Raw genomic sequence first — 27,636 nt, forward strand, 5'->3', positions numbered from 1 at the left:
AAAGATCCATTCTCAGTGTAAGACAGACCAACAGAACTTAAGAGAGTATGTTCACCAAGCTGCCTTCAGAGTCCACATTGCAGCTAACTGTTGAACTACTATCCACTGAGGTTTGGTGTAGTATCAAAGTAGAATGAACACAATCATCTGGAAGGCTATTTAAATACTCACTTTTCCAACTGCTTCTTTATGTGAGACCAGGTTTTCTTCATACACTTTAACCAAAACAATATATTCCAACAAACTGAAGTTGTGACATTAAAGGAGTTTACAGAATTATAGAAAAGTGGCACTCCTCTAATACTTTTTGTTTTACTTCAAGTTGTTAAAAACAATGGACTATTTCAAATCAATCTCAGTTTTAATTTCTACTAATAACGAGCAAATAGAAAATCACGAGCCTTGTTGATATCAGAGGCAGGCAAGGGTTAATAGACATAATCCACATAAAGCTCTTTAGGGTCCTCAGTAATTCTAAAAGAGACCCGAGTCAAGAACCTAGCCGAGTGCCTGCCAAACTGGAAGAGCATCACAAAGCATAGCTAGTCTACTGCCACAAACACACCTGATACCATATTTACTGTTAATACATAGAAATCTGCCTTACAACTAATGAATGGACTTTTAGCAGGTAAGTTGCTAATGTGTGTGGATGTGTTAAAGGAAGAAGTGATTTCATCCCACTATGTTAGTGCTCGGTCTGACATGAAAAGGCTGGGGGTTGGGTGGGGGAATGGAGACAGAGAGACGAACAGGGGAAACCTGAACTGAGTGCTGAGTCCTGAGCCAGAAAACCTACGACTAAGTCCAGGCAGGGCCTCCAGTGTCTCAGGTGTTGGTAACACAATAAGGCCAGGCTTATCTCCAGGCAGCTTCTATCCAGCCTCCAAAGCCTTCAACGGTAAAGAACCGGTAAAGCACACTCCACACATCTACCAAGACGGCATGGTAGAAAAGAGATAACTGGATAATTCTCCCGAAATCACACAGCTGCTGAGCAGGTATTGGCACACTGATCTGATTCCAAAGCTTGGGCTCTTCATCCAATGCATCAGAACACCTTCGCAGGTTGTCGCTGTTGTTTTTCAGTCACTAAGCTGTGTCTGACTCTTTGCGACACCATGGACTGTGGCCCACCAGGCTCCTCTGACCTCCACTATCTCCCAGAGTTCGCTCAAATTCATGTCCATTGAGTTGGTGATGCTATCCAACCATCTCATCCTCTGCCGCCCCCTTCTCCTTTTGCCTTCAATCTTTTCCAGCATCAGGTCTTTTCTAATGAGTTAAGGGTAGTTTGGACTAAAATACAGGCATGTTTCAAATTACTGCAGAAAACACTGCTTCCTACAAGCTTCTAGAGAAACCAGGGTACCCTAGTGGCATACAATTTTCTTTGTATAGAAAGACCAGTACAAACACTTCTTTCTGTTTGGGGGCCAAATGATGGAACCATGGGCCTGGCTAGAAAGGGCAGGTGGGCCCACAGTCAGTCAGACCTAGAAGTACCCCCATCCCAAAATGCCCAAGAAGCTCCACGCAGACATTACCACTATGTCCTCAGGATAGAGATTGTCGCTGAAGGAGCCGTCATCAAAGTTGACTTCGTAGAAGGTCTCAGTGGTGAGCCTTACCACCTCACACTGGTAGAAGCGCCCGTTCTTGTGCTTGCTAATGACCTTCTGGCCTGCAGTGATGCTCTGCAAGGCCCCCTTGGCACGCTGGAGAAAACAGAGGCTTGGGTTACGCCCATGTTGAGCTGACAGGCCTAGCGAAAGGGGACCAAGATGAGCTGGCTCCTCTTCACCAGGGCAAGAGAAGCATGAGAATGGAAAGGTACAACGGTACAGGTCTTTCCAGATATCCACACCCCAGCCAGGACATGGGAAAACCTAGTGTCACGTTTCCCCCATAATGTAGCTCCTCCCTCATTCACAACACACAACAACGTCCTTATACTAACCAACCATCCTGTCTCACCCCAAACCCCCCAAACAGATTCTCGTGACTTCCCTATTGTGAAGAACCGACCAAACAGCACCTATTAATTCACATAGTTCAGACACACATCACAGTGGACGCGCAGCAGGCCCGGGGCCCCCACACAATACTCCACACAGATCTTACCACCAGCTCTGCCCTCAGGGTCAGGGCACAAAGACTGAGGTTCCCTGATGTCCTCAGCTGTGTATGACACACAGCTCCCCATTACAAGGACTCTGTCATGTCTGGGGCCCTCACATCACCCTTCCTCTCATTCTGAACCTGCCCCTGATGCAAATGAGATCACAGAGTATCTGGCAGCCTTGAGTCCAACCGCCCCTCCCGAAGCGGCCCAAGCTCTATGCTCCAGCCACGTTGGCCTCCCTGCTATCCTCCAAGCACTCGCGTCAAGCATGTTCCCACCTCAAGGTCTGCGCGCCTCTGTCCCCTACCTGAAAGGTTCTTCCCCAGTTCCCTGCACACCGGCTCCCTCACATCCAAGAGTCAACTCAGGGACAACACTCCTTACTACCCCCTCTTCCGTTCCTGTATCCAGCTTTAATCTTATGCCGCATCTGTTAACACTGAATGTTTACTTGTTTCCACACATCTTTCAACCACAAGAAATGCAGCAGGAGGGCAGGCACTGTTATCTCATTCACTAGTGTGTTCCCAGCACCTAAAACTGTGCCTGGGGAATTCCCTGCTGTCCAGTGGTGAGGGCTCCCTGGGTTCAATCCCTGGTCAGGGAACTAAGATCCCACAAGCTGCCTGACCAAAATAAATAAAAGTTAAAACAAAACACAAATAACTGTGCCAAACATGCCCAGTATGTGGGTGAAGAATGAATTAGTAAAAGACTCAATAGTACCCACCTTTCCTTACAGCATCAGCCATCTACAGCTGCCAATGTGAGGGTGTGTGGATGGGCAGGAGAATAATGATCACCACCACACCACTATCCTGTTCCAACACAAAACTCCTACCCCCTTACCAAAATGTACCTCAGGCTTCTATTCCTCATTCTCTTATTGACTATTTATTTTTCCCTCTTCCTAAGCTCCCAACCCACCCCCCAACCACCGCTTGTGTTCAATAGAATATCTTTATGAAAACGAAGGATCCAGGGACTTCCTGGTGGTCCAGTGGTTAAGAATCACCTTGCAGTGCAGGGGATGCGGGTTCGATCCCTGGTCAGGGAAACTAAGATCTCACATACCATGGAGCAACTAAGCCTGCGAGCCGTAACTACCGAGTCTGGGCTGCAACGAACAATGAAAATCATGTCCCGCAACTAAGACCCTAGGCAGCCAAATAAGTAAGTAACTAAAGGAGAGGAAGAAAGAGCCAGTCAGCCAAGGCCTTTTCCAAGAGCCAAATGGTTAAGAGGGAGCTCTACTGTGTCCTTCCTTTTATGACTGTTCTTTACCACACTGCTGACAAGTCTTCATGGGCATCCCCTCCACTCGACTGCAGCTCATGGAAGGCTCCTGACCGGACTGCCCCTGGAGCCCCCAGGTGGGGTGCACACAGCCCCGCCACCGCAACAGCACAAGGCCCTCCTGAGCCCCCTGCTGCTCTGCTTCTCTCCACATCTCTCTCTGCTTCTCAGCTGCTTTCACTGCCTCCTGCTGTACCATCTGCTCCTTCTATTAGCAATCTCCAGAGACCAGTTTCTAATAGGAATTAGCTGTAACTACCCTGTTAAATGCTGATAATATCCAAATTTTCATCCAGTGGATCCAACTGCCTCCTGGTACCTCAGCCAGAATGTTCCAGCAATATCAAAGTCTATAGGTCCTTCCCTCACTTTCTACCTCCCCCGCTTTCCCCTACACAGCAGCCCAGGCCCATCTCAGCTCCTGAATGCAGTTAGCACCGGATGAGCATCCCTTCCACCTTCCAGGAAGTAGCCCAAGTCATCTTGAATCCACACCCGCTCACCTCCCCCTTCCTCTCCCCATGACAGTCAAGAGATCCCATCAGTTCCACCCACTGTGGGATCCAGCGCTGGCTGTGATCCTAAAACTCTGCCTCTGTGTTCCCACTTCAGACCTCAACTTCTCACGTAGGCTAACTGGTCTCCTGGCCTCGAATTCTTATTCCTTTAATCCTTTCTTCAAACCAGAACTGTTTTAAAAAATATAGCTCAAAGTCATAATACTGGACAAGTTCCCCTCTTCTAATGGAAGAAAGGTCAGATTCCTAACCGAGCGTGGCAGCCCAGGGCCTTCCTCCTCTGGCACTGCCTGCCTTTCCAGTACTATCCCCCACCAGGTTCCCAGAACCAGTCTTACACGTTCCTCCTCCTGAGGCTGGCTCATTCTGTTTCTGAAGACTTGACCACCTCCTGCTCACAATTCCCCTTTAAGACCCACATCAATGCCATCTTCAATCCAAACCTTTTCATGTAGCTTACACTAAGCTTCACCGTTTAGAGAAAATCAGTGCCACGTAGAGCTCACGGTGTACTACTCTTCCCGTAATTTCACAACATTTACAGAGCTTCTGCGATGTCCCTGACACCCAGAATAACAAGACACTGACCCTCAAGGAGTTTACCCAGGAGGAGAGGCTAACAAGGCATCAACCACAAGGCAGCTGATACCCCAGGATTAGGAAATACAAGGCAGGAAGCAGAGATGGACAGGGGCCACCTCCTAATCCCACACTCATTAGCATCTCCAAGCACAGTGCTTGAGGAAATAACTTGCTGACACAACAAATGAAAAGCCTCCAGAGAAAATGACTCAGGAAAAACGGTCAAGCGGATTCCAGAACCGCAGCCCCCTCACCTCCAAATTAGGGATCTTGTGCCGGAAGCAGGTGATGAAGACAACGAAAGGCCAGTCGTCTGGCTGCATCATCACACCTGCAGCCTGAGCGCAGCTCACGTGGAAGGCAGTTGGGCAACGGCCGTGAGAACACTGCACACAGCAGCCAGCAGTTCTTTTCCTCCGTTTCTTACAGAAGACACATTTCTACAACACAGGGGAAGTAGGCCAGTGATTACAGGAACTGGGACGGTCTCCTCTACTGCTCCCCCAAATGCACAGAGCCATACACACAAGAGCCCACCTGCTTCCCAAAACATGAGGGTACATACGCCCTCTGTTAATCTCGTATCCGATCACAGACATCCTCAAAAAGTAGTTTTAACCAGAGGGCGAGAACTGTAAGACACGACCAAAACCAAGGGGCACAAGACCAGCCAGGGGGTGTCCTCATTAAGTGCTGTGTTCCCCTCTACCCAGAGCCTTGGAAACAGGGAAAGGATGCACAGTCACATGCCCATCTCTCTCTCCTTACCAGTTTGAAGCGGGGCAGGGGAATTTTGCTCACATCCACTGGGCTTCTTTCTGCAATGTTGACAAATCTTGCTTCCAGAATCGCCACCGCACAAGAGACATGGACCCATCTGCCAAAAGGCAAAGGCCACTTCAGTCCCCCCAGGCCCTGTGGCTTTCTCGTCTTTGTTTTTTGTTTTTTTTCCCCAGGCAAGGCTTATTGGGGCCCTGCTATAGCAAGGGGGAGCAAGAACAAAGAACAAGTTCCCTTGCTTGCTTGCTCCCTGCAGGGTTGGGAGGTAAGCTTGCAACTTATATAGGATGAGAGTAACGTGTGCCTAAGGGTCGGGCCAGAGGGGTAGCTTAGACGGTTTGCCCACTCTTCTGGTGGTGTTGAGTGCAGGGTGCATGTTCAGTACCCGCTTTTGTTCCCAACACCCTTTTTGCTCCAGGTTCTTCAACTGGCTAAATGGCTATCGTGGTGCTCCTTTTTAACCCTGTTTGTTTAACCTTTTGGTTAAGTTTGGGTCTTCTAGGTTCCAACAGTTCGAAGTAAGGCTTCAAGATGGCTCAAAGAGTTCAACCCATTCTGGGAGAGAGTGGCCCAGGTCCCTATAGGACCTTGGAACAGTCAGCGAGGTGTAGGCAATGGTCTGTGGCCCCTGTCCAGCATAAGAAGCTTCAGAAGAGACCTTCGGCCTCTTAGAATAAGAGTACAGAGGTGGGGAGGCGGGGGTGAAGGGCAAGGGGAATGAGACGGGACCTAGGACCCTCTGCCACAATGCTGCAGTGCTTGCACCTGGACAAATTTCTCCTCAAGCAACAAAGTACAAAGAAACTGTAGAGGACTAAAAATAAATGTGCACATGCACAGCTGGGGCAAATTCTGGACAAAAAGATACAGAGACCAAAAACTCAATTGCTGCTTTTGAAGAGCCTGGCCTCTTCTGATGTGGGCCTCCTGTGGTGCTTCCTCCCTCCCCCAGCATGACCCCTGAACTTCCCAGCAAGGTCCTGAGACCCAGAGAGTTAAGACCAGAAGTATCTCCCACACTGAGTGGGCAAAGGTCTCCACCACACTGTCCCAGGTCAGCACAGCATCACACTGCTTACACCACTCACTCACAGCCTGTTGCTAAATAAACAAAGCCACAGCTAACTGGGGGTACGGCATGGTTTAGGAAGTAAGAATAAATTAGAGAACTCCCTACAGATCTCTTTAATTGGAGGACCTGGGCACTTCCTCAAAATATCTCCAAATGGGCCCCAATCTGCCAGTAAGCCCAGCCCACCCCTTCACGCCTTTGCCCAAACCTTTCCAGGGTCAAAATCACCTGTCCCTTCTGCTCCCTTCGTCCACCTCAGAATCACTTTTTCGTTTCTGGTCCAGACCCATTTACTCTGAGAGGTGTGTTCAATGGACATCCTTAGAGAATTAAAGTTGGGGGCATCTGGAGAAACTAACATGCACCTAGATGGGCTCCACTGAGATGGTGAGTGCTCTCAGGATCAGGCCGGGTGAAAACCTACGTACGACAGACGGCGCAGGGGCCACGTGGGGCCACCTGAAGTGTGTGAGTGGGGACAGGTCTGTTTCTGCACAGATCCACAGGGCAGACCAAGGATTATATGGTAAAGGCGGGAGGTGCAAGCAGAGCCATTTCCACTCCAAGAAAAGGAGGACTTAAACAGCACTCTTTGGCAACTGTGAGGAACACAGTGACCTCCAGTCAGGGCAGCAAGTGCGTTTAGAACAATGGAAGCAGCAAGCAGAGCAGCATGAAGGGGATGTCTGTGAGGCAAGAGGCTTAATGGTGTGTGCGCCAAGTTCCCACAGGATTTCAGCTGGAAGCAAGATCCTCCCTGCTGGTTCCCCATCGACCTGTGAGTACTCTCCCCTAGGCAGCCAGGCCTCAGAGCGAAAACCTCATTCACCTGACATTTCTATCCCAAAACCACTAAGCCGAGACCAAGCACAAAAACTCAGCTCAAGGAACTTCCCCAGTGGTCCTGTGGTTAACACTTTGCCTTCCAATGCAAGGGGTGTGGGTCTGATCCCTGGACGGGGAGCTAAGACCCCACTAAGATCCCACATGACCGGCAATCAAAAGAACCAAAACAAAAAGACAGAAGCAACACTGAAACAAATTCAATAAAGACTTAAAAAATTCAGCTCAGTGAAAGTGACCTGCTGGCAGCAGAGAAGCCCAGCTCCGGACTGAGGAACAGAACCCTCTGTGGGTTTGGCTGACTAGTGGGTAGGCGTAGCTGGGTTTCCTCAATGTCCCACCGTCCTCCTGAAGGACATGCACCCTCATTCCAAACAGCCAGGGAGTCTGCTTTGGGAAGGGCTCACAGCCCACAGCCAGGGCCACCTCTGCACCAGCCCCAGATCTAACCTGTCAAGTCCTCATGTCCACCATGAAGCCCCTGCATCATCTTCACAGGGTCTTTATACCCTTGTGAGTCCTTCTTAGCTTCTCCAGAAGGATGTAACTTACAAGGCTGCCTCCGAGGGGAAGCTCTGGGCTGTCTGGCCTCCCATCTTTAAAATTAGTCTTGGAGATGCTATTTCAGCCCCCAACAGTGTGCTTCCCAAGTCATCATCAGTCATGCGGATGACAGCCCCTACCCTGGCGGCACGCCTGCACGCCGCTTCAGAGCTCAGAAAACTCACCTGTCGTCGTTGGCTCTCTGCAGGGCTCCTCCTCGTAACGAGCACAAACAGCAGTCCTGCCACGAAGGGGGGGAGGAGGAGTGGTCACCACCGAATTATTAACAGCCAATCTGTTCTCCTCGTGACTTCCTTCGGGCAACTGCAGCCTCCACAAGAGAAAGCCTGGGAGGCCTCGCCTGCATAGCCCCCAGAACCAGGACTCCCCTGCAGGAGGACAGGGAGGCCACTCGGGGCTAAAGTGCACTAATTATTCGCCTGACTTAACCTAATTGTCTTCACTGTTAATAGTAACAACTGAAAGGAAAGTCATGAATGATACCCTGCTCAAGCTGCGGGCATTACAGGGCTCTGGCTGCCTCCTATGCGGTTATTGCCAGGTTCCACATGGGAGTGAAGAATAAAGAGAAAGCCACAAAATGAACCATCTGAGTCCTGTTCTGATGCTCTGACCTGATGGCTCAATTCTTTATAGGGGACAGTGGTCTGTTCACCAGAAGACCTCTGCTTGGTCCTGACACAATGGATCGAACAGCTTCCGGACGCCATTGGGCCCCGCTGCAGATGGGCAGCAAATGCTGTCATGGTGGGGGGGATTTATTCCGACAACACTCTCACATCACAGTGTACCAGGTCCTGCTCAGACCACTGGGGCAGAGTCCACGTGAAACAGAGTGGCCCTGAGCAAGCTCGTCTCACGGGGAGCCAGCGACAGCATAGATGCACTCACCTCTTCCAGGGCATTGGCTGAACACCGAGAACACATCCAGTCTTCAGAAGCCTTTGCAGGGGGTACCCCGTAGCAACCTAACAGGGACACCGAGGTGAGCAAGTTAAACCCAGAGTCCAAAGGCAGAGCTCTTCTCCAAATACCCTTTCCCAAAGAGACAACCAAATCTTAGAGACCACTGAATTCTAGCACCACGCCCCCACAAATCAGTCATACAGGATGAACCGAAGTCTCAAAACGTCAGAAACTATAATTCAGTGGTACCAATACCCAGTGAGCAGCAGGGACTAGTCCCCTCCATGTATCTGCAACCAGGGGGACAGCCCAGGGCAGCCAGTATGAGCAGAGACCCAAGTCACAGACCTGATCTGACCACTCCAACAACACATAAGCAATTTTTGCACTGGGGGTGGGGGTGGCAGGGGAGGGCCCTGGGAGGCTGTGGGGAGACTGAGAGCGGGGAGGATTTGGTCAGATGCCCTTGCCCTGGGACCGGATGCAGAGAAGAGGTGAGGCACTCACTGGCGTGGACCCGGACACTGCACTTCTTGCAGGACACCAGAAGGCTGGTGCCGTCCTCCTCCAGGTAAGGGGTGGACAGGTTGATGTCCGTGCTGCAGCCAGTCGAGGTGAAGCACATTTCTGGAATCAATGGCTTGGTCCTCTGAGTCTGGGGGGCCAAATCTGGAGCGCTGCCGCAGCTCTGACTAAAACCTCCAAACTCCACCTAAGGAGGGGGCGAGCACACACCTCAGGGACCTGGCCTGTGTCCTGCACTCCCCACCGCTGTCAGCAGAAAGCAGCTCTCTTCCTGATGGGCCGGCTACGGCTCCCAGGTGCACAGCCATTATCCCAGAGCTGCTAATTGAAGTTACCTCTAATGACTCAAATTCAATTTCTCAAGGCAGCATCAAACAGGCCCCCCGGGGACAATGAGAAGAGGAAGAAAGGTAAGAGGCAACTGGGACTTCAATCTTTCCCAACCAGACGGTAATAAAATGCACCAGGAGCTGGCGAGGCTGTTCCTGGGGGCCTCCCTCTGTTGCCCAGCACGGCGCCCCACCCAGGGAGAGGCCCCAGCGCGGATTCTTCTCGAGGCCATGTCAGCAGTCACCTGAGCTGCAGCTCTGTCACATGGCTGGAGCCCCACATGCTCTTCCTGGCTTGGGGCCCCTTCGGGAAGAACACTGTGTCCATGTCCTTCCCTTGGCAAAGAGCCTGACCGCGAGGATCTGCAGGCTCTGCTGCTGGATGGCACATTCACCCCCTGTTCCAAGGACGGGGCCCAGAAACATGTCAACTCCAAGCCTGTGCCATTCATGGAACGCTGAGCCCCGCTCGACAGATAAAACAGCCAGGCCATCTGCCAGCTTCCCGCCCAGTCAAGGACATGTAGTGAACTTTTGGGTTCACTTTTTGGTTACTGGAAAGAAAGAATGAGTTACTAACTCAAAGTACACTGGTCTGAAGTTTCATTCTTTGGCAAACATGAACTTGGGGCCCCTGCCAGGCTCAGGGACAGCCACGCCACTCTAACTAGCACAGCAGACTGGCTCCCTACGTGCTGCCCTGTGTAGGTCCCAGCTGACACCGAGCTGGTCCTCTGGCACAGGCTGCTGTGGGTGCCCTCTTGGCCTCCAAGAGCTAGACTCAAAGAGACTCATGACAGTGGAGGCATCAAATGCCCCACAAGTGGGAGAGGCACAGCTGGGCTCAGCCAGGGTGCTTTCCCACCCCTCTTCCCTCCTGCAGAGCCCCTGCTCCTGCCTCTCCCAGGTGCCCTTCCACTGCTGCCAGCATCCACAGTGGCGATGGGCAAGGAGGAAAGAGACAACACTGCAGGATCTGACTTTTCAGCTGACACTCAGACCGATTTAAAGAATCCCCAGTTCTCCAGACTGGCCAGGACAACCAACCATCTAAAAGGAATCATCACTTACTAGAAAGGGCAGGTTCCTCAGCAAACAGTGTGAGTGCCAAAGGGAGCTGGGAATCCCCCAGAACCCAAGTCACACCCTCTGCTCTTCCCCAAAGCATTCTCAAGTGAAACCCACAGGCTTACCTGCCTCGTGAAGCCTTTCCATCCAGCAGGCGGATGGGGCAAAAACACACCCTTCCCAAACTATGCACCCACCATTAAAGCTAGCTTTCCTGAGTGCTGGCACTCAGTAAACAGAGGGGATACGAGGGCTTACCTGATGGTAAGTCTGAAAGATCATGCAGACGGCGCAGTGAGGGGCCTGCTGGGCCATGGCCTCGTTGAACTCTTTCTCAGCCTCAAAATTTGGAGGTCGGTTCTGCCAGAGCTGGCTCAGGGGCTTGGCCCAGGCCTCTGTCTCCTCAGCCTCCTCCTCGGGGGTCAGCTGTTCTGATAGCTCTAGAGGAGCAAGCAGAGGTGTGAGTCAGGCAGGCAGCACCAGCCTTGCTCTGTGGCTCTGCCTGGAGAGCCAGTGAGCTCAGCTCAAGCTGGGACGTTCCGGTTCCGGGTCGGGACTAACCCGAGAACCTATGGGTGACAAAGGCAAAGGGCAGGAGTGATTTTCAAAGGACTCCTCCAGTATTTGGACGATGTTGTGGGGAGCCCTGCAATCCGTGGCTACAACTCCTCCAATGACCTCCTCACTTCTTCCCAGACAGGAATGCCTTTCAAGAGACCCTGGAGACCTATGCTGAGCAGCCCAAGGAAAGCTCTGGAGAATGTACTGAGGTAAGCTACCCATTTATCTGTTTATTCCTTACAACTCAAGCTCAGTGCAAACAAACAGTTATCTCCTCCACCTTCAATCATGTTTAATCCAAAGGGATCTGGCAGCTGCCATGCACGTGATCTCAGTGAAGGGGACCATAGGGATTGCAGTTAAAATCTAACCTTACAAGCCCCATCAATCAGGCCTAAACAGGAGACATGGTGCCAAAATCCAAGCACATGTATTATCCTAGTCACAACAAGAGTGATCGAGACAGGAGCAGAGAAACAGAAACAGACCACTCACAATCACAGAAAAATGACTACACGCACACTTGCGATGCTTACACAACCGAAAGTGGCCAAGAAGCACTCTACTTGTGAATACTGAACGAATGATGAAAAAGTTCAATAGTTAAGTGAAAACCACAGGAACCAAAATTTCACAGCTTACATGGATAAAACCTTATTGAGCCGCACAGTTTAGCCACTATGTGCTTCACTAAATTTAAAAAAAAAAAAAAAAAAAAGTTTTAAGTAGAGAGAAGGGTGTGTGAGTCCAAGAGCCTGAAGAAACTTCTAAATGCAATGCATGACCCTAGTTTGGTTCATACTGGATTAGACGGAAAAAACACATTTTTAGGATGAGCAGGGAAAGATGAATATGGACTGAGAATCAGGATATTATGAAGTTACTCCTTACTTTCAGAGGTCAAGTGTTTACACAGGAGACAATCCTACACAGAAGATGCCTGTTGGTTCACTTTAAATGAAAAGATTTGATAATTACGTCTTACCTCCAAATGACACAGCAGATATGTATGCTCATATGTAAACAATGCATGTGTGCGCGGGAAGTCGCTTCAGTTGTGTCCGACTCTATAAGTCTATGGACTATAGCCTACCAGGCTCCTCTGTCCAAGGAATTCTCTCTAGGCAAGAATACTGGAGTGGGCTACCATGCCCTCCTCCAGGGGATCTTCCTGACCCAGGGATCAAACCCACATCTCATATCTCCTGCATCGGCAGGCAGGTTCTTTACCACTAGCACCACCTGGGGAGCCCAAACAATGTATAGGGAGAGACAACGCAATTATGGCAACACACTGTATTCTTACTCTTTCAACTTTTCCACATTTGAAGTTTTTTAAACATAAAAACTTAGAGAGGTGTATATTATGATCTAATTCGCATTATCAGAAAAAGACATACGTGGACATAATCTAACATCTGACTAGGACAGTCAGGAACAGTGACACATTGAAGTGACCAGAGTGGTCCTCTTTGCGGGGTTATCTTGTCCTCTTTACAGCTTTTCCAGTTTCCCCAGTTTTCTACAGTCTGCATTGCTTTAGCACACTGGGGAAAAATCAGAAGCGAGGCTGCTGCCGACCTCGAGGTTCTGAAGCCGCCATCAGGGCTAGAGGAAGACCATAGAGGACTTCTGAGGCTCTGAATCGGGGTCTCAAGAGGCTTTCCCCACCCAGCTCATCGCGACCTTCTATCAAAGGAGAACAGCAGAGGTGGGCGTCAACATCACATCAGAGAGGGAACGTGAGGCTTGTGGAGCAGGGGGATGGGCTGACTGAGGAGCCTCTGGGCCTTCCCACCCAGCCCTGGGCGTGGGCAAGGACAGGACAGGGAAGGATGGGGCACCAGGCAACAGTCACAAGGGGCCTAGTCACTGCAGACCTTGGAGGGTCTGCCAGCTCCGGGCGGCACAGGAGGCCACGCTGTACTGATGGCTATCACGCTCTGAGCTGCCAGTCTCCTCCACATGCATCCCTGCCTACTCCCCTGTCTCCTTCACAGCCTCTTCTTCCTCGGTCCTCCCAACCCCAGCCTCTGCGCCCCCTCCCTGAGTGGTCCCCTTTAATAAAGATGTAAACACCCCCTCTACCCCCCAGGTCTACATCTTCCGCAGACACTGAACATAGGTTTCCAAACCCAACCAACACTAGAACCTAGGGAGGCACCCAGCTCAGGCTTCGCCATGCCGCCAGCCTCACAGCACTGCTCTATCCTCCACCCTCCCCACAGGTCACCGTGTCCCCTCCCCCACCCCACCTCCACCTTCCTAGTTCAGACCCCTGGACCTCAGGGAGGCTGTGACAAAAGCCCTCAGCTCTGTCTAAGACACAATTAGGAATAATCTTTCTAATGCAAATCAGACCAAGCCCCTCCTCTGGGGAAACGCTTCCAGGGCTCAGAACGCCCAAGGCAAATTCCTCACTCTGGCTCACAACCACCTCATTCCTCCTCCTCCACGCCCTGGCCTGGTTCTGGAAGCCCAGCCACAGTGGGCTGGCTCCTCTGAATATACCTCCCTGCCTGTCTCCACGGTTACTCACACTGTCCCTTCCACCTGGACCACCACCTCCTCAGCCAACTACCCCATGGGCTTCCTGAGGGCATGGACATATCTCAACTTAATCTTTGTCGCCACACATCCAGCACAGGGCCCTTGGCATCAGTGACAGAACCTGCTCCCCTGAACAATCAGCCACACCTCCTAAGAGAAGCAAGGGAAGAACTTGCCTGCTACGAACCTTCAGTAGGCAAATCCCAAGACACTAGAACCTATAATGAAATCTGAGAATAAGTCTGATATCCTGAAATCCAGCCCTCTGCACAGAATACCTGGGGGGAACAGCTAAGCCACAGGCCCACCCCAGCCTTTCGTGTGGCCTCCCGAGGTCTCGGAGGAGGTCCTGATGTGGAGAGAGCCTTTCTTCTGGAGATGAGCGAAACCACCACTTACCATCATCGCTGACGCAGTCCTGCAACACGAGCGGGTGGTGGCGGGGGAGCTTGCTTAAGGGCTGACGGCGGCCCTTGGACTTCTTACTGTCTTCCAGGGAAAACATATATTCATCCGCAACCTGGGCAAACCAAAGAAGAAATCAGGTTGGCCTTTCTGCCACTTGGGGACACAGCAGAAGTCAGTCTTACAGTGAAAACCAAGGGAAAGAGCAGGGCAGAGACTCTCAAAGAAATAAATATAAAACCAAACATGGAAAACACCTGTCTTAAAAAAAGCTACAGTGACAAGTGTCATGCAAATCAGCCTAAACCAGGATTGTGTAAACCATTTTTGCTTTAGTAAGTGTGGGTCTCAGAAACAGGCTGAAACAAATGTACCTAAACAAATCTGCTCCAGCTCTTAACAGCCGCTCCCCTCCCTTAAGCTCACTGACAAGAGGCCGTGTCTGAGAGCCCAGCCAAGTTCCTTTCCTTGGACCAGAAGGCCAGCAGCAGCTGTTATCAAGTGCTGGGCACCTGGGCCATCTAAGTTTGAAAGGCCCGAGCACATGCAAAGGAGAGAGGAGTAGCTGACCCATTAAAAAGAAAACAGGCCACTTCCCCTGCACCTTCAAGACCTCAGCTCTAGCTGACACTATCTGTTCCTCTTCTCCAGAGAACACCATCCAGGACAGAGAATGCCTCTGAAACTGTGGCCTGACTGCAGAGAGAAAGGCTGATTTAATGTTGCATTTACATAATGTCAGAGCAAATGTGAGTAGGTTTAAGGTGTAAGGACTGAATCAGTAATACCACATCAGAGTTTCCTTCTAATCGACATGTTTAAAACTTGGTTGTACTGACTTTAGAAGACATGGGTTACGGCAAAATCTATTGAACGAGGAACTGAGGCCTGGAAAAGGACCACTCTGCAACTGTGACAGAAACCAGCGCTTTAGAGTGCTGCAGAGAAAGGGGTAGCATTGCAGTGCCCCCTCGGAGAAGGGACACTGGACCTGCAGACTCCACGTGCCACTACACAGAGCCCCAGGACATAGGAGTCACACTTGAAAATGTCAAGAAAAACCAAATGCTGAGCAGGTCACAGCACAGAGCCCACTCTTTCAAACATAAATTGAGTGTCTATTTGCCCACTCATTTAACAAATATTTACCAAGACCTACTGAGTCCAAAGGCCTGCTGGGGGAAGGTAGGTGTGGAAAAAACATGACCCCTAGGGTGTTCCCTAGCTCAACACAAGCAGTGATGCTCATAGCGGCATGCGATGATGTGGAGAAATTAAACGAAGACTATCACAGACTTCATCAGACCAGAACTACATCAGCAGTCTAAAGCAGTGCCTTCCAAAATGTACATCAAGAAGGTGCCATGAAAGCCGCCATTAGAGTGAACAGCTTAAGGCTCCAGGTCCACCTCCATTCTGACCACAAGGGCCCTGCTTCTGATTTACATTTTTTAAATGAGTAAGAGGTCACGTAAGGAGCAGATTCTTCGGCTCAACAAACTGGAAATATCCACCAAATTTATTTGATAGCGTAATCATGAAAATAAAAAATATAGGGATATGCACCCCAATGTGTGTATACTTACTGATGAGTTATATACACTAATGTACTTATACACACCTTAAAACAGACTGTGAAAGGATTAAGATTAAAAATAAAGTTCCATTATTTGATTCCTGCTCCTCCATAATCTTCTTACTACGAAGACTCCTTAGACAACAGCCCCAAAAGTGAGTTGTGGCAAAGGCCAGGAAGTACAGGTGTGAGAAGAAGGGGGCAGAGGTGGTGGGGATTTCTGGCCTAGGTCTCCTGGGTGACCAAGGTGAGAGACTAAGAGGGTTCCTGTGGACGAGGGGGGGAGTGGTAACAAGCCAAGTTAAACCGCTGCGTATGGCACACACAACCCCCGTCTGTGGGTCCTTTGTTTGGAAATACCCAGGGGGCAATAAGAAATTCAGCCTGGGAGTTCAGAAAGGAAGTCAGAGCAAGAGCTATGGACTTGGGAATCCTGGACATCAGGCTCAGAATTTAAACGGTGAAGTGAATGAGATGATCAGTGGAAGATATACTGACTGGAGACCATGCCTTCCAGAGCAGGGAAGAAAGGAGATGCTGGGGAGAGGGGGGGTTTCCTCCAGGAGGAAATCCACAGTCCAGACTACAGAAGAGCAGTGGCCAAGGGGCTCAGCAACCGGGAGGTGCCGGGACTGTTTTAGAGATAAACACCAGTAGATACACAATAAGGAACTAGGGAGCCAATGTCATCACACAATTTTTGAGAAGATTAAAAGAAGGAATGAGATGACAGCTGAGAAGGAAATTTCCTTCTATTGTATTTTAAGAAAGGAGCTTAGAGTATGGTTTTACTAGTGAAAAAGCTTGTCCCCCCAAAGATGCACAGTCCGAATCCCTGTGAATAAGGTAGATTAACAGGACAAAGAACTGTTAGATTGCTAATCAGATGACCATCATCCTGGATTGTCTGGGTGGGCCCAATGTATTCAAATGCTGCTTAACAACGGAAGAAGGTAGCAGAGGTCACGGTCAAAGTGATGTGACTTGGCCAGATGTTGCTGCCTTCAAAGGTGGAAAGAAAGGGTCATGGCCAAGCAATACGGACGCCCTGTGGAAGCTGGAAAAGGCAAGGAAATGGACGCCCCCCAGGAAGGTACAGAGCCCTGCTGACATCTTGTCTTTAGCACCTTGAGGCCCGTTTCAGACTTCTGAACTGAAGAACCAGAAGAAGGTAAATTCGAGTTAAGATGCTAAATTTGTGTCCCTTGGTAAAGCAGCAACAGAAAATGCACATGGGGATAGGAGGTGGAGATTAATTATTTCACAGGCAAGCAAAACGCCTCTCATTCACTCCTGGAGGAGGCAAAGGGGTCTGGACCAAGAACACCAGAATGTTGCTTGGGGAAAGGAGGCTGCCTCTGTCCACCCCTCTTTAACCAAAGTGCCTACTGCACACCCAGTAGATGCGCCCAGAGGACCATGCCTATTGCTGGGCGATGCAGAGATGGTGAGATGTGACCTCTAACCTCAAGGGGCTTATGACCCAGCCAGAGTCTAAAACTGCCCTTCCTGCTACCATCACTCTGCCTCTGACCAAAGCAGTCGGAACTATCCATACTGAACATCCTTCCACATTTTCATCTCTTCTGGCTAAGTACTCCTCCTGGTCCTGCCTTTCCCTCCTATGCACTCCAATTTCTAAACGCCTGCAGGATTTAACAGAAAGAACTGGACTCAAACCCTGTTTCCACCAATTAACCACATGAGCCAGGGTCGGTGGCAACCCAGTAATAAGAGCAGGTGAAGAGCACTGTGCCCGGAGCTCTTGGTGAGGACAGGGTGGGAGAGCAAGCCAGGAAGAGAACTAGAGCTCCAGGCTCCCTGAGTTCTGTTACCCCCTTCACATGAGCAGCCAGGTCAAGGTCAATGCTCCTGATGGGGCTGGTTCTGTGCAGAGAAGAACCAAGTGTTCTCTCTCCTTCTTCAGGGAACTCACTTTTTCAAAGCAGCCTGAACTGACAAGAACTTCTGCAGCAGGCTCATCACTGTGCAAAGACTCAGGCAGTGGGGCTTCAGCAGTCAGTCACCGGGGCCCTTTCACCAAGGCTCCTGACACAAGACGGAGGCACATAAACTGAACGGCAAGTGGTCCAGATAACACCTTGAGGGATACTTAAAGCGTGGGGAGGGAGCCCACCAGGGTGTTCTTCAAAACCCAGCTGTTTCCAAATATAGACATGATGCTCTTAGACCTCTCCAGGGATGGGCAGAGTGTCTCAGCTTCTGCCCAAGCCTTGACTGTCAGTCCGCCATTCTGCCCAGGGAAATCAGCCCTCGTGTCAGTTTCTAACTGGAGCTATACTTCCCTTCATTCCACCCCTGTTTACAGAGGCTCCTGGGCTAAGCCCTGGGGACCACGTCGATGCCTCAAGAAGGGAGGCTTAAGGCGGCCCAGGGCCTGGTTCCTAAAGGTGCACCTTCACCAGCCTGGGACAACCGCACTGAGACCAAGACCCAGCGTCACCGACAAGGAGCAAGGTGCTAGAGGGACTAAAGGAGGCAGGGAAGCAGCTGGGAAGCAACAGAAGGCTCCCAGGACTGGTGGCTTGTGAAAAGAGCTGTGCCCCCATAAGCAGGGGACTGTTACAGGACGGACGATGGCCTCTTCCCCCCTCCAAAGCCGGGTGCAGTGGGACAGTGGGACAGTGGGGTGAGGCGCTAAGAAACAGTAGAATAGCATTTTATGTCATGCATATATCACCACAATAAAAAACCCTCTTGCAGCCATCCCCTTGTCTCCTGCCTCTGCTGGAAACCACAGCATTCGCTCCTCTCAGAGCCCCCCCATTATCTCCCATCACCCCCTCTTCAACACAGGCCCATTCCGCCTGCTGCCACCGTCTTCCCTGCTCTCCCCCCTGGCGCTGCACAATGACCCTCTCCTAGTTCTCCAAACCTCTGGCTCTCTCTTCTCATTGTTTTTCTCCTTCCCAGGCCTGCCACCTCTACCTACACTGTGAAAACTGCTCCACACGCCCCACCGGGGAGCTGTCCACACCCGCCGACACCCTCCAGGTGGAGCGGATTCCCAAAGCTACCCATCGCGGATGTGTGTATACACATCTCCACAGCCTGCCTCACGAGCAGGTGGCACTTAGCATGCCCCAGACTGAACTCATGTCTCGAGCCACACTCAAATTCCCCTTCACTTTTCCTGTGACTTTCACCCGCCACCAACATACCCCTGTCCATCCTGTAACACAAGTCAGCATTCCAGGTCACCCCATGGCGCCCTCCCACTCCTACCTTCCAAGTAGTGGCCCCAGACCCCAACCCCTACCACACAGCTCAGATCCTCACCACCTCTCAGATTAAGAAGCAGGTTTCAAACTGACTTCCCTACTGCAAACCTTTTTTTCCCTCCTGTCCTCAAGTATTTAAAAATAACATGGTATTCATAAAAAGTATTCAAACAATTTATAAATGCATGAAGTGAAAATCATCCATAATTCTACCTTCAAGAGAATGTCTGCTGTTTCTAATTTTGCCTCCTTCTTCCCGAAAAAACCTTAATATTGCTTCCAAAATGATCTCCCGAAACATCAATGCAAAGCTAAAAAAAAATACTTCACCGGACAGTCCAAAGAATAACTGACAGAGTTTCTTGAGTCAGCGATAGGGGGTCAGAAGGGCACAGCCCTAGATCAAGGCAGAATTAAGAGACATAATAAACAAATGTCAGGTGTAAGACTAATTAAATCTCAATTCAAACAAACCTACTGTCAAATACATTTTCTTTAGACTACTGGGGAAACTGATTGTGAACTGAGTTTTAGATGATGCTAGAAAACTTGTGTAATTTTGTTAGGTATAATAACAGCATGGTGATTAAAACACACCCATATTTTTCAGAGATACACACTGAAGCAGGAAGGAAATTACATGACATCCATGTCATGATTTGCTATAAAATACTTCAGGAAATTAAAGGGACAGATGAAGCATATGTGGCAAAATATTAACTGTTAGATCCCAGTGATGGTGACGAGTATTTATGGTTTGCTGTATTACTCCATATGTATCTTTGTGCATCAAAAAAGACATGTTACAGAAATCTTCACTCTCCAAAAACACACGTCAGGTAAACTTTCACTGCCCCCTCGCTCTGTCTCTGAAGTCAGAGTTTCAGAGAACAGGCAGAGGTCTAGGACACCTCCTGACACCCTCCACTCACAACTCCCAAGGCCCTCTCGTCCTATATGCCTGAGATCAACAAAACCTCTGTGGACCCCAATCTGCTCTGACGCTGGCATGAGCCCCAGCTCCAAAGAGAACCCTCTCCTCCACCAGATTCACGCTCTTGCTAACCTTCACCTCCTGCCGTCCCTCGGACCCCTTACCCCAACCCCAGGCGGAGCTGCTAACACTTCCACCACGTGTGCTGCAATGCAGATCACCAGGGACTAGAACTCCCTGCTCCAATCTGTCTGCTAGCCTCGACGACGAGCTCCTTTGAAGGTACCATCCTAGCCCAGAGCAGGCACACAAACCACTACCGAGTAAAGCAAAGAAGAGGTCAAGCAGCCAAGGTGTATCAGTGACTCTGAAGTAGTTCAAAGACGCTAGCACATCAAGGGGGGAGGCAGGAGAGGTGGCAGGTGACTAGCGGAGAAAAGGTATTCAGGCTGCAGCTGAGAGGCCCACACACAAGCAAAAAGGAACCACGTGGTTTTGGAGCAGGGGTCACACAGAGAGGCGTGTTAAGAGAGAAGCCTCCTCTCCCAGAATGTTTCCACGGGAGGAGTCCTAGCTTTGGCTTCGCTGGGATCTGCCTCTTACAGAGGGAACGCACTGCTGCCTGTGTGTACAACACGCGGAAGGACAGAGTGGGAGACACTCTGCTTCTGTGAGGGGGCCTGAGCGATCCAAGGCTGCCTGTGACCAGACGGGTCATCTGTCTAGCTGAGGGTAAACAAGCATCAGGGCTACTTGGCCACGGGTCAGAAACACTCTCCTCAACCATTTTAACTGGTGACAAAGTGACATTCTGAGCTCCATATGCCCACGTCCTGTATCCATAACTTTATGGGTTCCTAATTTGGGAGGGGGGAAAAAAAAGGCTGTTATTTATTTACTGCCCCGCTATGATCTAGGAAAAAAACCAACCAACCCTAGAAAAAACCTGGCTCATTGTCAGATTAATAATACACAATTAATAATTATATATATATATTAACATATAGCCTCAATACTGTAATGTATTTACTATCTAGTACGTCCCTGCTATTGTTAGCAGCTTCTGCGGTTGCACGTCAGGAGGATAGTGCACAAGGACAGCGTGGCCTGCAGAAACAGCAAGATGCTCAAGAGTACACAGAACTTTGTGAAGGACGACTGGGATGCTGCCACGAGGAGTAGACAGGGCTCTGCTTTCCAAGTGGAAGAGCCCTCGCCTGTGGAAGTGACCACAGGAGGGCAGGGAAAGGGGGTCAGAGGCGATGGGGAAGCAGGGAAGGAAACACAGGGGTCACTGGCTCACCAGACCGCACCACACGTGAGGGAAGGGGGACTTCACATGGAGAAACAGCATCTACAGAATCTGAGCCTAAGATGCAGAAAGAACAGAAAGAAAAATCATATGGGTGTTAAAGACAAGGGGGCAAACCAACCACAGAAAGGCACTGCCGAAAAATTAAGAGAATTTGAATATGGACAAAGCATTAGTACTTCAGGCAGAGAAAAGATAAAGCCAGCACATCAAATGTTAATACACAGAGATAATGTGCACGCATCGGGGTAATGCGTGCACATAGGGGGCTCCTGACAGTATTCTGTTTGTGCATACTTTAACGATGCTTCGGAATAAAAACTTCGGAGGAGAACGGATACACATGTATGTATGGCTGAGTCGCTCTGCTGTCCAACTAAAACTATCACGAGGCTGTTATACGGCTATACTCCAAAACAAAATAAAAAGGTTTTTAAAAAAGCAAACAAAAACTTCTAAAAGACAAATTTTCCAAAGGTGAAGAGAACAGGGAATCGAGGAGAGCTTCTCTGTGCTTGCTCAGCCCAGCTGCAACTTCACCACAGGCTGTGAGGCTGGGGAGAGAGGTCACCGGGCAGGCCTGGGCCAGGCTGTACCCCGCGTGGCCCTGCTACACCCCACGCAGACCCACCAAGTGCCTTTCTACCCAGAACAAACAGAAAACATAGCTTCTGGCAACAGCGTGTTCTGGGAGGAAGCCTGAGCAAACACGTCCCTGTTGATGGCTCTGGGATTCATCCTGGTCTCCAAAGGATGCTGTCAGCAGTGTCGTACCAGGAGGGGGAGGATGAACACGGGGAGGGGCCGGAAAACTCCCAGGGCAGCCCAGGGTAAGAGAGGCCACGTCATTCCAACCCTCGAACACCAGACTGCAAACACCGCTGCTCTAACCCTGCACCCCTAAGGCCAGGAGGGTCAGAGCATGTGCCCCACTCAACTGAAGATCCACTATGGGTGGCCAGGGAAGCCACAAAGCCATTCTTTGGAGCAACAGTCACATAGAGATAACAGGGGGGAAAATAAAACCCTCCCAGCAAAGAACAAGCTAAAGTGACCCAATGCCACCTGGCTTTTGCGTGACACAACTGCAGGCTGGAGGTCCATCCTGAGGGCCTCCTCCTGCCGTCGGGGACCCTGCAGGAGCCCACCCCCAGTGGCCCACCCCAGCACCCGTACCTCGTCCAGTTCCCTCTCACTGATGCTCCGGGTGGTGCCCCCTTTCTTCCTGGCGCACGGCTCTCCCGAGGTGACCCTGCCGTCCCCTTTGGCATAGCTGTGCACCGTGAGGACACCTGTCTGCCCCTGGGCTCGGCAGGACAGAGGCTCACTGGTTTCGGAATCGGAAGAGACAGAATCCTGTGAAGAACCGGAGCCCAAGCTGGAAGACGATTTCTTTTTGGAGCCTGAGAAGATGAGGCGTCCCCCGAGAGAAGCTGGGTTCACAGAAAGGTCCAAGGCGGCTGCTTCATGCTCCTCTTCCTCGTCCTCGTCCTCCTCTTCCAGCTTGACATTTTTAAGCTCTTCAAATTTGACTTCGGTGGAGTCAGAATAATCTGAAACACACAAGTCACGTTGGACGGAGCCCACTCCCTCCTGCGCGGCTCAACCCCAAGAGAGGGACACAGACCAAAGGACGTGGGCGGCAAGGAAGGCCTGGTTTCCAACTCTCTGGCTCCACCATAACGGGGTCCCTATGCGATCTAGGGCAAGCTGCTTAGCCTCTCTGGGCCTCCGGTTTCCTCCTCTGTGATGTGAGGACGCTACCACCTCCTGCCAGGGTTCTTAAATAAGACTGCGACATAGGAGGTGGGAGCACAGCCCGCACACAGCACCCGGCAGCTGTCCTTTCCCCAGAAGTCTCCTCAGCTCAGCAGAGACCCAGCGAGCCGGGCCAGGAAGTCTGCTCCACGGAAGAAGCTGGGCCCACAGGGCCGACGGCTCTCAGCACACCCCGGAGGAATCCTGTCCACGCAGCGGTCCCCCAAGCCGGGCCTGACCCGAGGCTGACACAAGCGCCTTCCAAATAAATCTACCCTTGATAACCGTCCACGGGAAGGCTTTCAAACACGGTGCTGGACCACACCATCCCTGCCTGAAATACCAACGGCCCCTCGGGCCCCCAGTGAGCAAGCTCTCAGACGGCAGGAAGGCAGCCCGCACGCTGTCTCATCCCATGTCTCAGGCGGCAGCTCCCGTGACACACCTGTCTCCTACCCTTCCCGCCCCCTGCTCAGATCACAGGATACCACTGCCAGCTCCCTGAACAGCTGTGGGCCTTCCCCCACGTTCCTCCGTGACCCTGGGTGTCCCCACCCAAAGCGCTTCCCACACTCCAGTCACCATCTGCTCACAGGCCCGCCTCCCTCGTGTCGTGCCTGCGACCCTGCAGTGACGTGGCGTCCAACACAGAACGCAACGGGTTAAGGCTGCGGGGGGAAAGCACCGTGACCAGCTCACCTGGGAAGCTGAGGCTGTCCTCAACCTGGCGCACGGAGCTGTGGGTGGGCCTCACGGGAGCGAGGGCGGCCTGGCACTCCACCATGTCGTACTGTCCGGAGACCAGCTCCTCCTTGGGGAAGAGCTCGCTCTGACTCACCTCCTGAGGGATTTCAAGACAAATGCGGTGCCTCTTTGTCCCGATCCGGTGCTTGGCCAGGCTGCAAGGAGGAGGGCACACTTTTTAAGAGCCGGTGTGTATGTCTGCTTACACAAACACATCCCCATGCAACCTGACAGGAACCGCCAGAGCCTGCTTCACACTCTGGAGCCGCCCGAGACCGGGGACTTCACAGCCCTGAGCCTGTTCCGTCAAGTGCAATTAGGGACGTCGCCGCCCCACCTCACAGCGCTGACGTGAGACTCGGGAAAAGCTGTGCTGAGCATGCGCAGAACACCTGCATAGAACAGGTACCCCCATGAACGCTCCTCTCTTCCCCACGCAGCCCCGGGGGGGAAACCGCTGAGGACAGGTCCTCTGGCTGAGACACTGACGCTGCCCCTTGCCCTCATCAGCCTCATTCCCTGCACCACTCTCTCCTTTATAAAAAGCCCTCAAGCGACGGCAAAAAGGCGGGCTTCTCTGGCTGAGGGAGCCACACCCCCACAGAAACATGCGCCTCCCTCCAGGTGACTACGCCCGAGGAGAGGTGCCATCACCTCCACGTGCAGCTGTGAGGAAGGGTCTGAAGACTTGAGGATTCTGGAGCCTGCACCAAGAACCACCTTCCCTCAGCGGTGCTCAAACACCCCGCTCGGAAGCAGCCCCTGGACAGGTGACGGGACCTACCAGACATTCCCCTCACCCCCCAGCCCACCCAGGCAGCTGGGCCCAAGGGCCACAGGGTTACCTCCTCTTCAGGTCGCCCTCCTCTCCATCCTCCACCCCCTCCGTGTCCTCCTCCTCTGGGCACTCCTCCTCCTTCTGGGCTCTCAGGGCCAGTTCACTCTCCTTAAGAAACTCGGCCGCTTCTGGCGTGGGCAGAGTGTGGTCGATGACGGTGCTGTCCTTCCCAGCTTTCCAGAGCTTGTACTTTTCTGGCTGGAACTTCCTCACAAACACGTCCATGGAGATCTTCACCATGTCCTTCCTGCAGGAGCACTGTCGCAAGGCACCAGAGGGGTTCCAGGTGAGACCCTTCCCCTGCTCCCCCCACCCCCCTTCTCCCACTTCCTCCCTCCAAATGGAAAGAAGAGAACAGTTTCAGGCTGAACTGTTTGGGTTCACAGGCTGAGGGCATCATGTCCACGCAGAGCCTTCACACATGAAAGGAAGCAAGGCGAAAAAGGACGCGTGGCACTGGGGTGAGTCAACTGGGATGCTAGCCAGGGTGCGTGGAGAACAGTTAAGAGACAAGGCTCAGCATCAGACCCTGGATGCTCAACGTCCACCTTCCCTCTGCCATCTATTCAGGCCAGGATCTCGGCAGCAAGTCTGCTGCTGGCCAAATGTCCAGCCTTGCTGCTTCCTTAAAGTAAAAGGGAAGCCCATCAGATTTCTCCTCGACAGCAAACACCCAGAGCGGCTAGAGCAGGAAACAGCCCTGTGTGTGTGGGTGCAGTGTTAATGCCCAACTAACTCAAGCACGGAAACCTCGTTTTATACAACTCAAATCTGAACCAGTTTTTAAACATCCTTCGTGAACAAAAGATGCTGGCACTTTTGCACATTGCTTGCCACTCTGTTTCTCAATTCCAGCAGCTCAAAGAAACGCCAGCCAGTTTATCTAAGAAGGCTGGCTGGCTCAATCAGTTGTCTCTAGACACAGTTATTATGAAGGAAAACAGTGGACTTACCAGCACAGCTTGTTTGCCATACTCGATCCATCGCCGGGTGGCAAAGTTGGTGGACTCGGCACAGTTGAAGCCATGGTTAAAGCCAGCATGGTAGCCGTAAGGGAAAGTGATCATAAATTCTCCAGCTTCCTGAGTCACCTGAACAAGAGCAAACAGGAAGCAGTTGAAGTAAAGGGCAGGAATGCTGGGCTCCAGCTCAGCCACCTCTGAGTGACCAGGGACAGGTCACAAAGCCACCGGGGTCTTAGTGTCTTCCGTGACATGCAAAGTCCCCGCACATCAGACACCATGACTGTAGGTAATGACTCCTCTGGATTAACGCTGTTCAAGGGGGCTTGACCCTCCTCTGGCAGCAGGAAGGCAGCGCCCACCTTTAATGCATTGAGTTCAAAAGGTGACACAGATTAGTCCTGGCCCACACCTGGTACAGAGGAGCAAGTAGAATAAAGCTCCCTGTGAAATACACGCCAGAAAGAGTGGTTTCCATGTAAGCCAAGGACTGCTGTGTGCGCAATCCGCTCACCTTGTCAAAGGGAATTCCATATTTCTTCAGCATTAAAGGAGAAATCAAGGTCATCTTATGGCGGAGAAAAGCCTCACAGCTTTGAGCACTGCCTGGGAAAAAGCCTGTTTAATTGAAAACGGGTACAGTTAATACACGGTTCCACACTGGCTCTGTAACCCTGGAGTCACTTCACACAGTGCATCTCATCTAAATGTAAGGAGGATGAATCACCAAGGTGATCGCCACAGATTGTTCTAGCTCCAGGCCAGGCCTAGCGTTTTATGATGAGCCTCTGGGCTGTCCCCGGTGTAAGCTGTTACATGGGTCATCAAATCCTGCTTGGGGGACTGCCCTGGCAGCCTCTGTTCCCATAAAGAGTTTTAAAACTACTTAAAGCCTTTCTCCATTCACCAGGACCCTCAATCATTTGTTAGTAATACATCTACAGTACACATGACAAGTGCTTGTGAAACAGTCTCTCTAGAGATACAAATCTACTAGAGTCCACTTACAAGAACCAAAGCATGAAATTCAACTTTGACTTGACCAACTGGGGTTCTGGCAAAAGAACCAGACCCAAGGTGACCAGTACACTATCCCTGGTCAAACAAACCCATGCATGATGAAACTGAGGCAAAGACAGTCTAACACTTACTAAGCCCCTTCCCAGGACCAAGTGGGGAAAGGCTTTGACTTCAGCTACTCTAAGACATACCCAAACTGGCAGTCTGGCTCTCCCCCCACATGTGGGCCTAAGAAAGGACCACTGAAAGTGGACATCTGAGAGCCATGAGCGCAGCTCCCTGGCAGGTCTGACCCAGCCCACGGAGTGAACACCGTACCTTTGGCCAGGCGCTCCAGCCGTTTTCCGTGCTCGGGCGGGACGGAGTACCTGCAAGCACATAGAAGCAGTGGCCACTGAGCCAAGGGCTGGCCCGGGAAGGGGCCCAAGGGCTCGTGCCCACTCTCAGAACAGCTCGAAATATCAGACTTTTCAACTTCCCGACCACAAGAACTAGAAAGGGATCTGGAGAAATGAAGTATTAGACTGTCTGGGCACTGGAGTGGGGAACCCACACTGAAGGGCAAGCGATTTTTATCTTTTAAATTCATTAACAAGACGTTTATTCGATAGTTACCATGAACCAGGATTTATGGCACACACTCAACGTTGCTCTCCTTTATAATGTTATTCATGCAATAAAACTTAAAACAAAAAAAATAAAGAGAGAGAGAGAGAGGAGGAGGATGGCATTAAAGTGCTCCTGGCAGAGCCTGAAAGGCTTAACTGGGATGGGATAGAGAGAGAAAAATGGGCAACAAGGTGACGATGGATTAGGTACCAGAGACCTGGCCCCCATCTGCTGAAGAGCCCATTTCCCTTCGTCTCCTCAACAGTGCACTGATTATCCAGTAGCCACTCACGCCTCCAACACTGTGGGTATCCAGACACCATAGGATTGCCCTTCATTAAGAAACAAAAGGAAAAACTAAAGAACACATAGAAGACTATTTAAAACTTTTGCAAAACTGTTAAAACTTCATATTCAGGAACTCACAGTAAGTCTATTTTACCTTTATAATGCGTTCTAAAGACGATTCCACAACAACAAAACCTTCCCATCCCAAATAGTTTTGTTATGAAACAAA

The 27,636-nt window shown here is 51.0% G+C and overlaps 1 protein-coding gene across 3 annotated transcripts in view; it reads right to left on the bottom strand.

The window, feature by feature from the left end:
• The window catches only part of KDM4A (lysine demethylase 4A), a 39,928-nt gene that overhangs the window by 3,539 nt on the left and 8,753 nt on the right, over positions 1-27,636 (bottom strand). For all 3 annotated transcript variants that reach the window (XM_020914704.2, XM_020914705.2, XM_020914706.2), the window contains exons 6-19: positions 26,829-26,878; positions 26,005-26,108; positions 25,482-25,619; positions 24,536-24,786; positions 23,646-23,845; positions 22,365-22,741; positions 14,119-14,239; positions 10,867-11,048; positions 9,194-9,398; positions 8,672-8,748; positions 7,945-8,000; positions 5,290-5,398; positions 4,776-4,961; positions 1,548-1,718 (exon numbers count right to left, since the gene is read on the bottom strand). In XM_020914704.2, coding sequence (XP_020770363.2) covers positions 1,548-1,718; positions 4,776-4,961; positions 5,290-5,398; positions 7,945-8,000; positions 8,672-8,748; positions 9,194-9,398; positions 10,867-11,048; positions 14,119-14,239; positions 22,365-22,741; positions 23,646-23,845; positions 24,536-24,786; positions 25,482-25,619; positions 26,005-26,108; positions 26,829-26,878 — 2,227 coding nt within the window. The remainder of the gene's footprint in view (positions 1-1,547; positions 1,719-4,775; positions 4,962-5,289; positions 5,399-7,944; positions 8,001-8,671; positions 8,749-9,193; positions 9,399-10,866; positions 11,049-14,118; positions 14,240-22,364; positions 22,742-23,645; positions 23,846-24,535; positions 24,787-25,481; positions 25,620-26,004; positions 26,109-26,828; positions 26,879-27,636) is intronic.

The sequence above is a fragment of the Odocoileus virginianus genome, chromosome 5 (genome assembly GCF_023699985.2).
Source record: "Odocoileus virginianus isolate 20LAN1187 ecotype Illinois chromosome 5, Ovbor_1.2, whole genome shotgun sequence".
NCBI classification, from domain to species: Eukaryota; Metazoa; Chordata; class Mammalia; order Artiodactyla; family Cervidae; genus Odocoileus; species Odocoileus virginianus.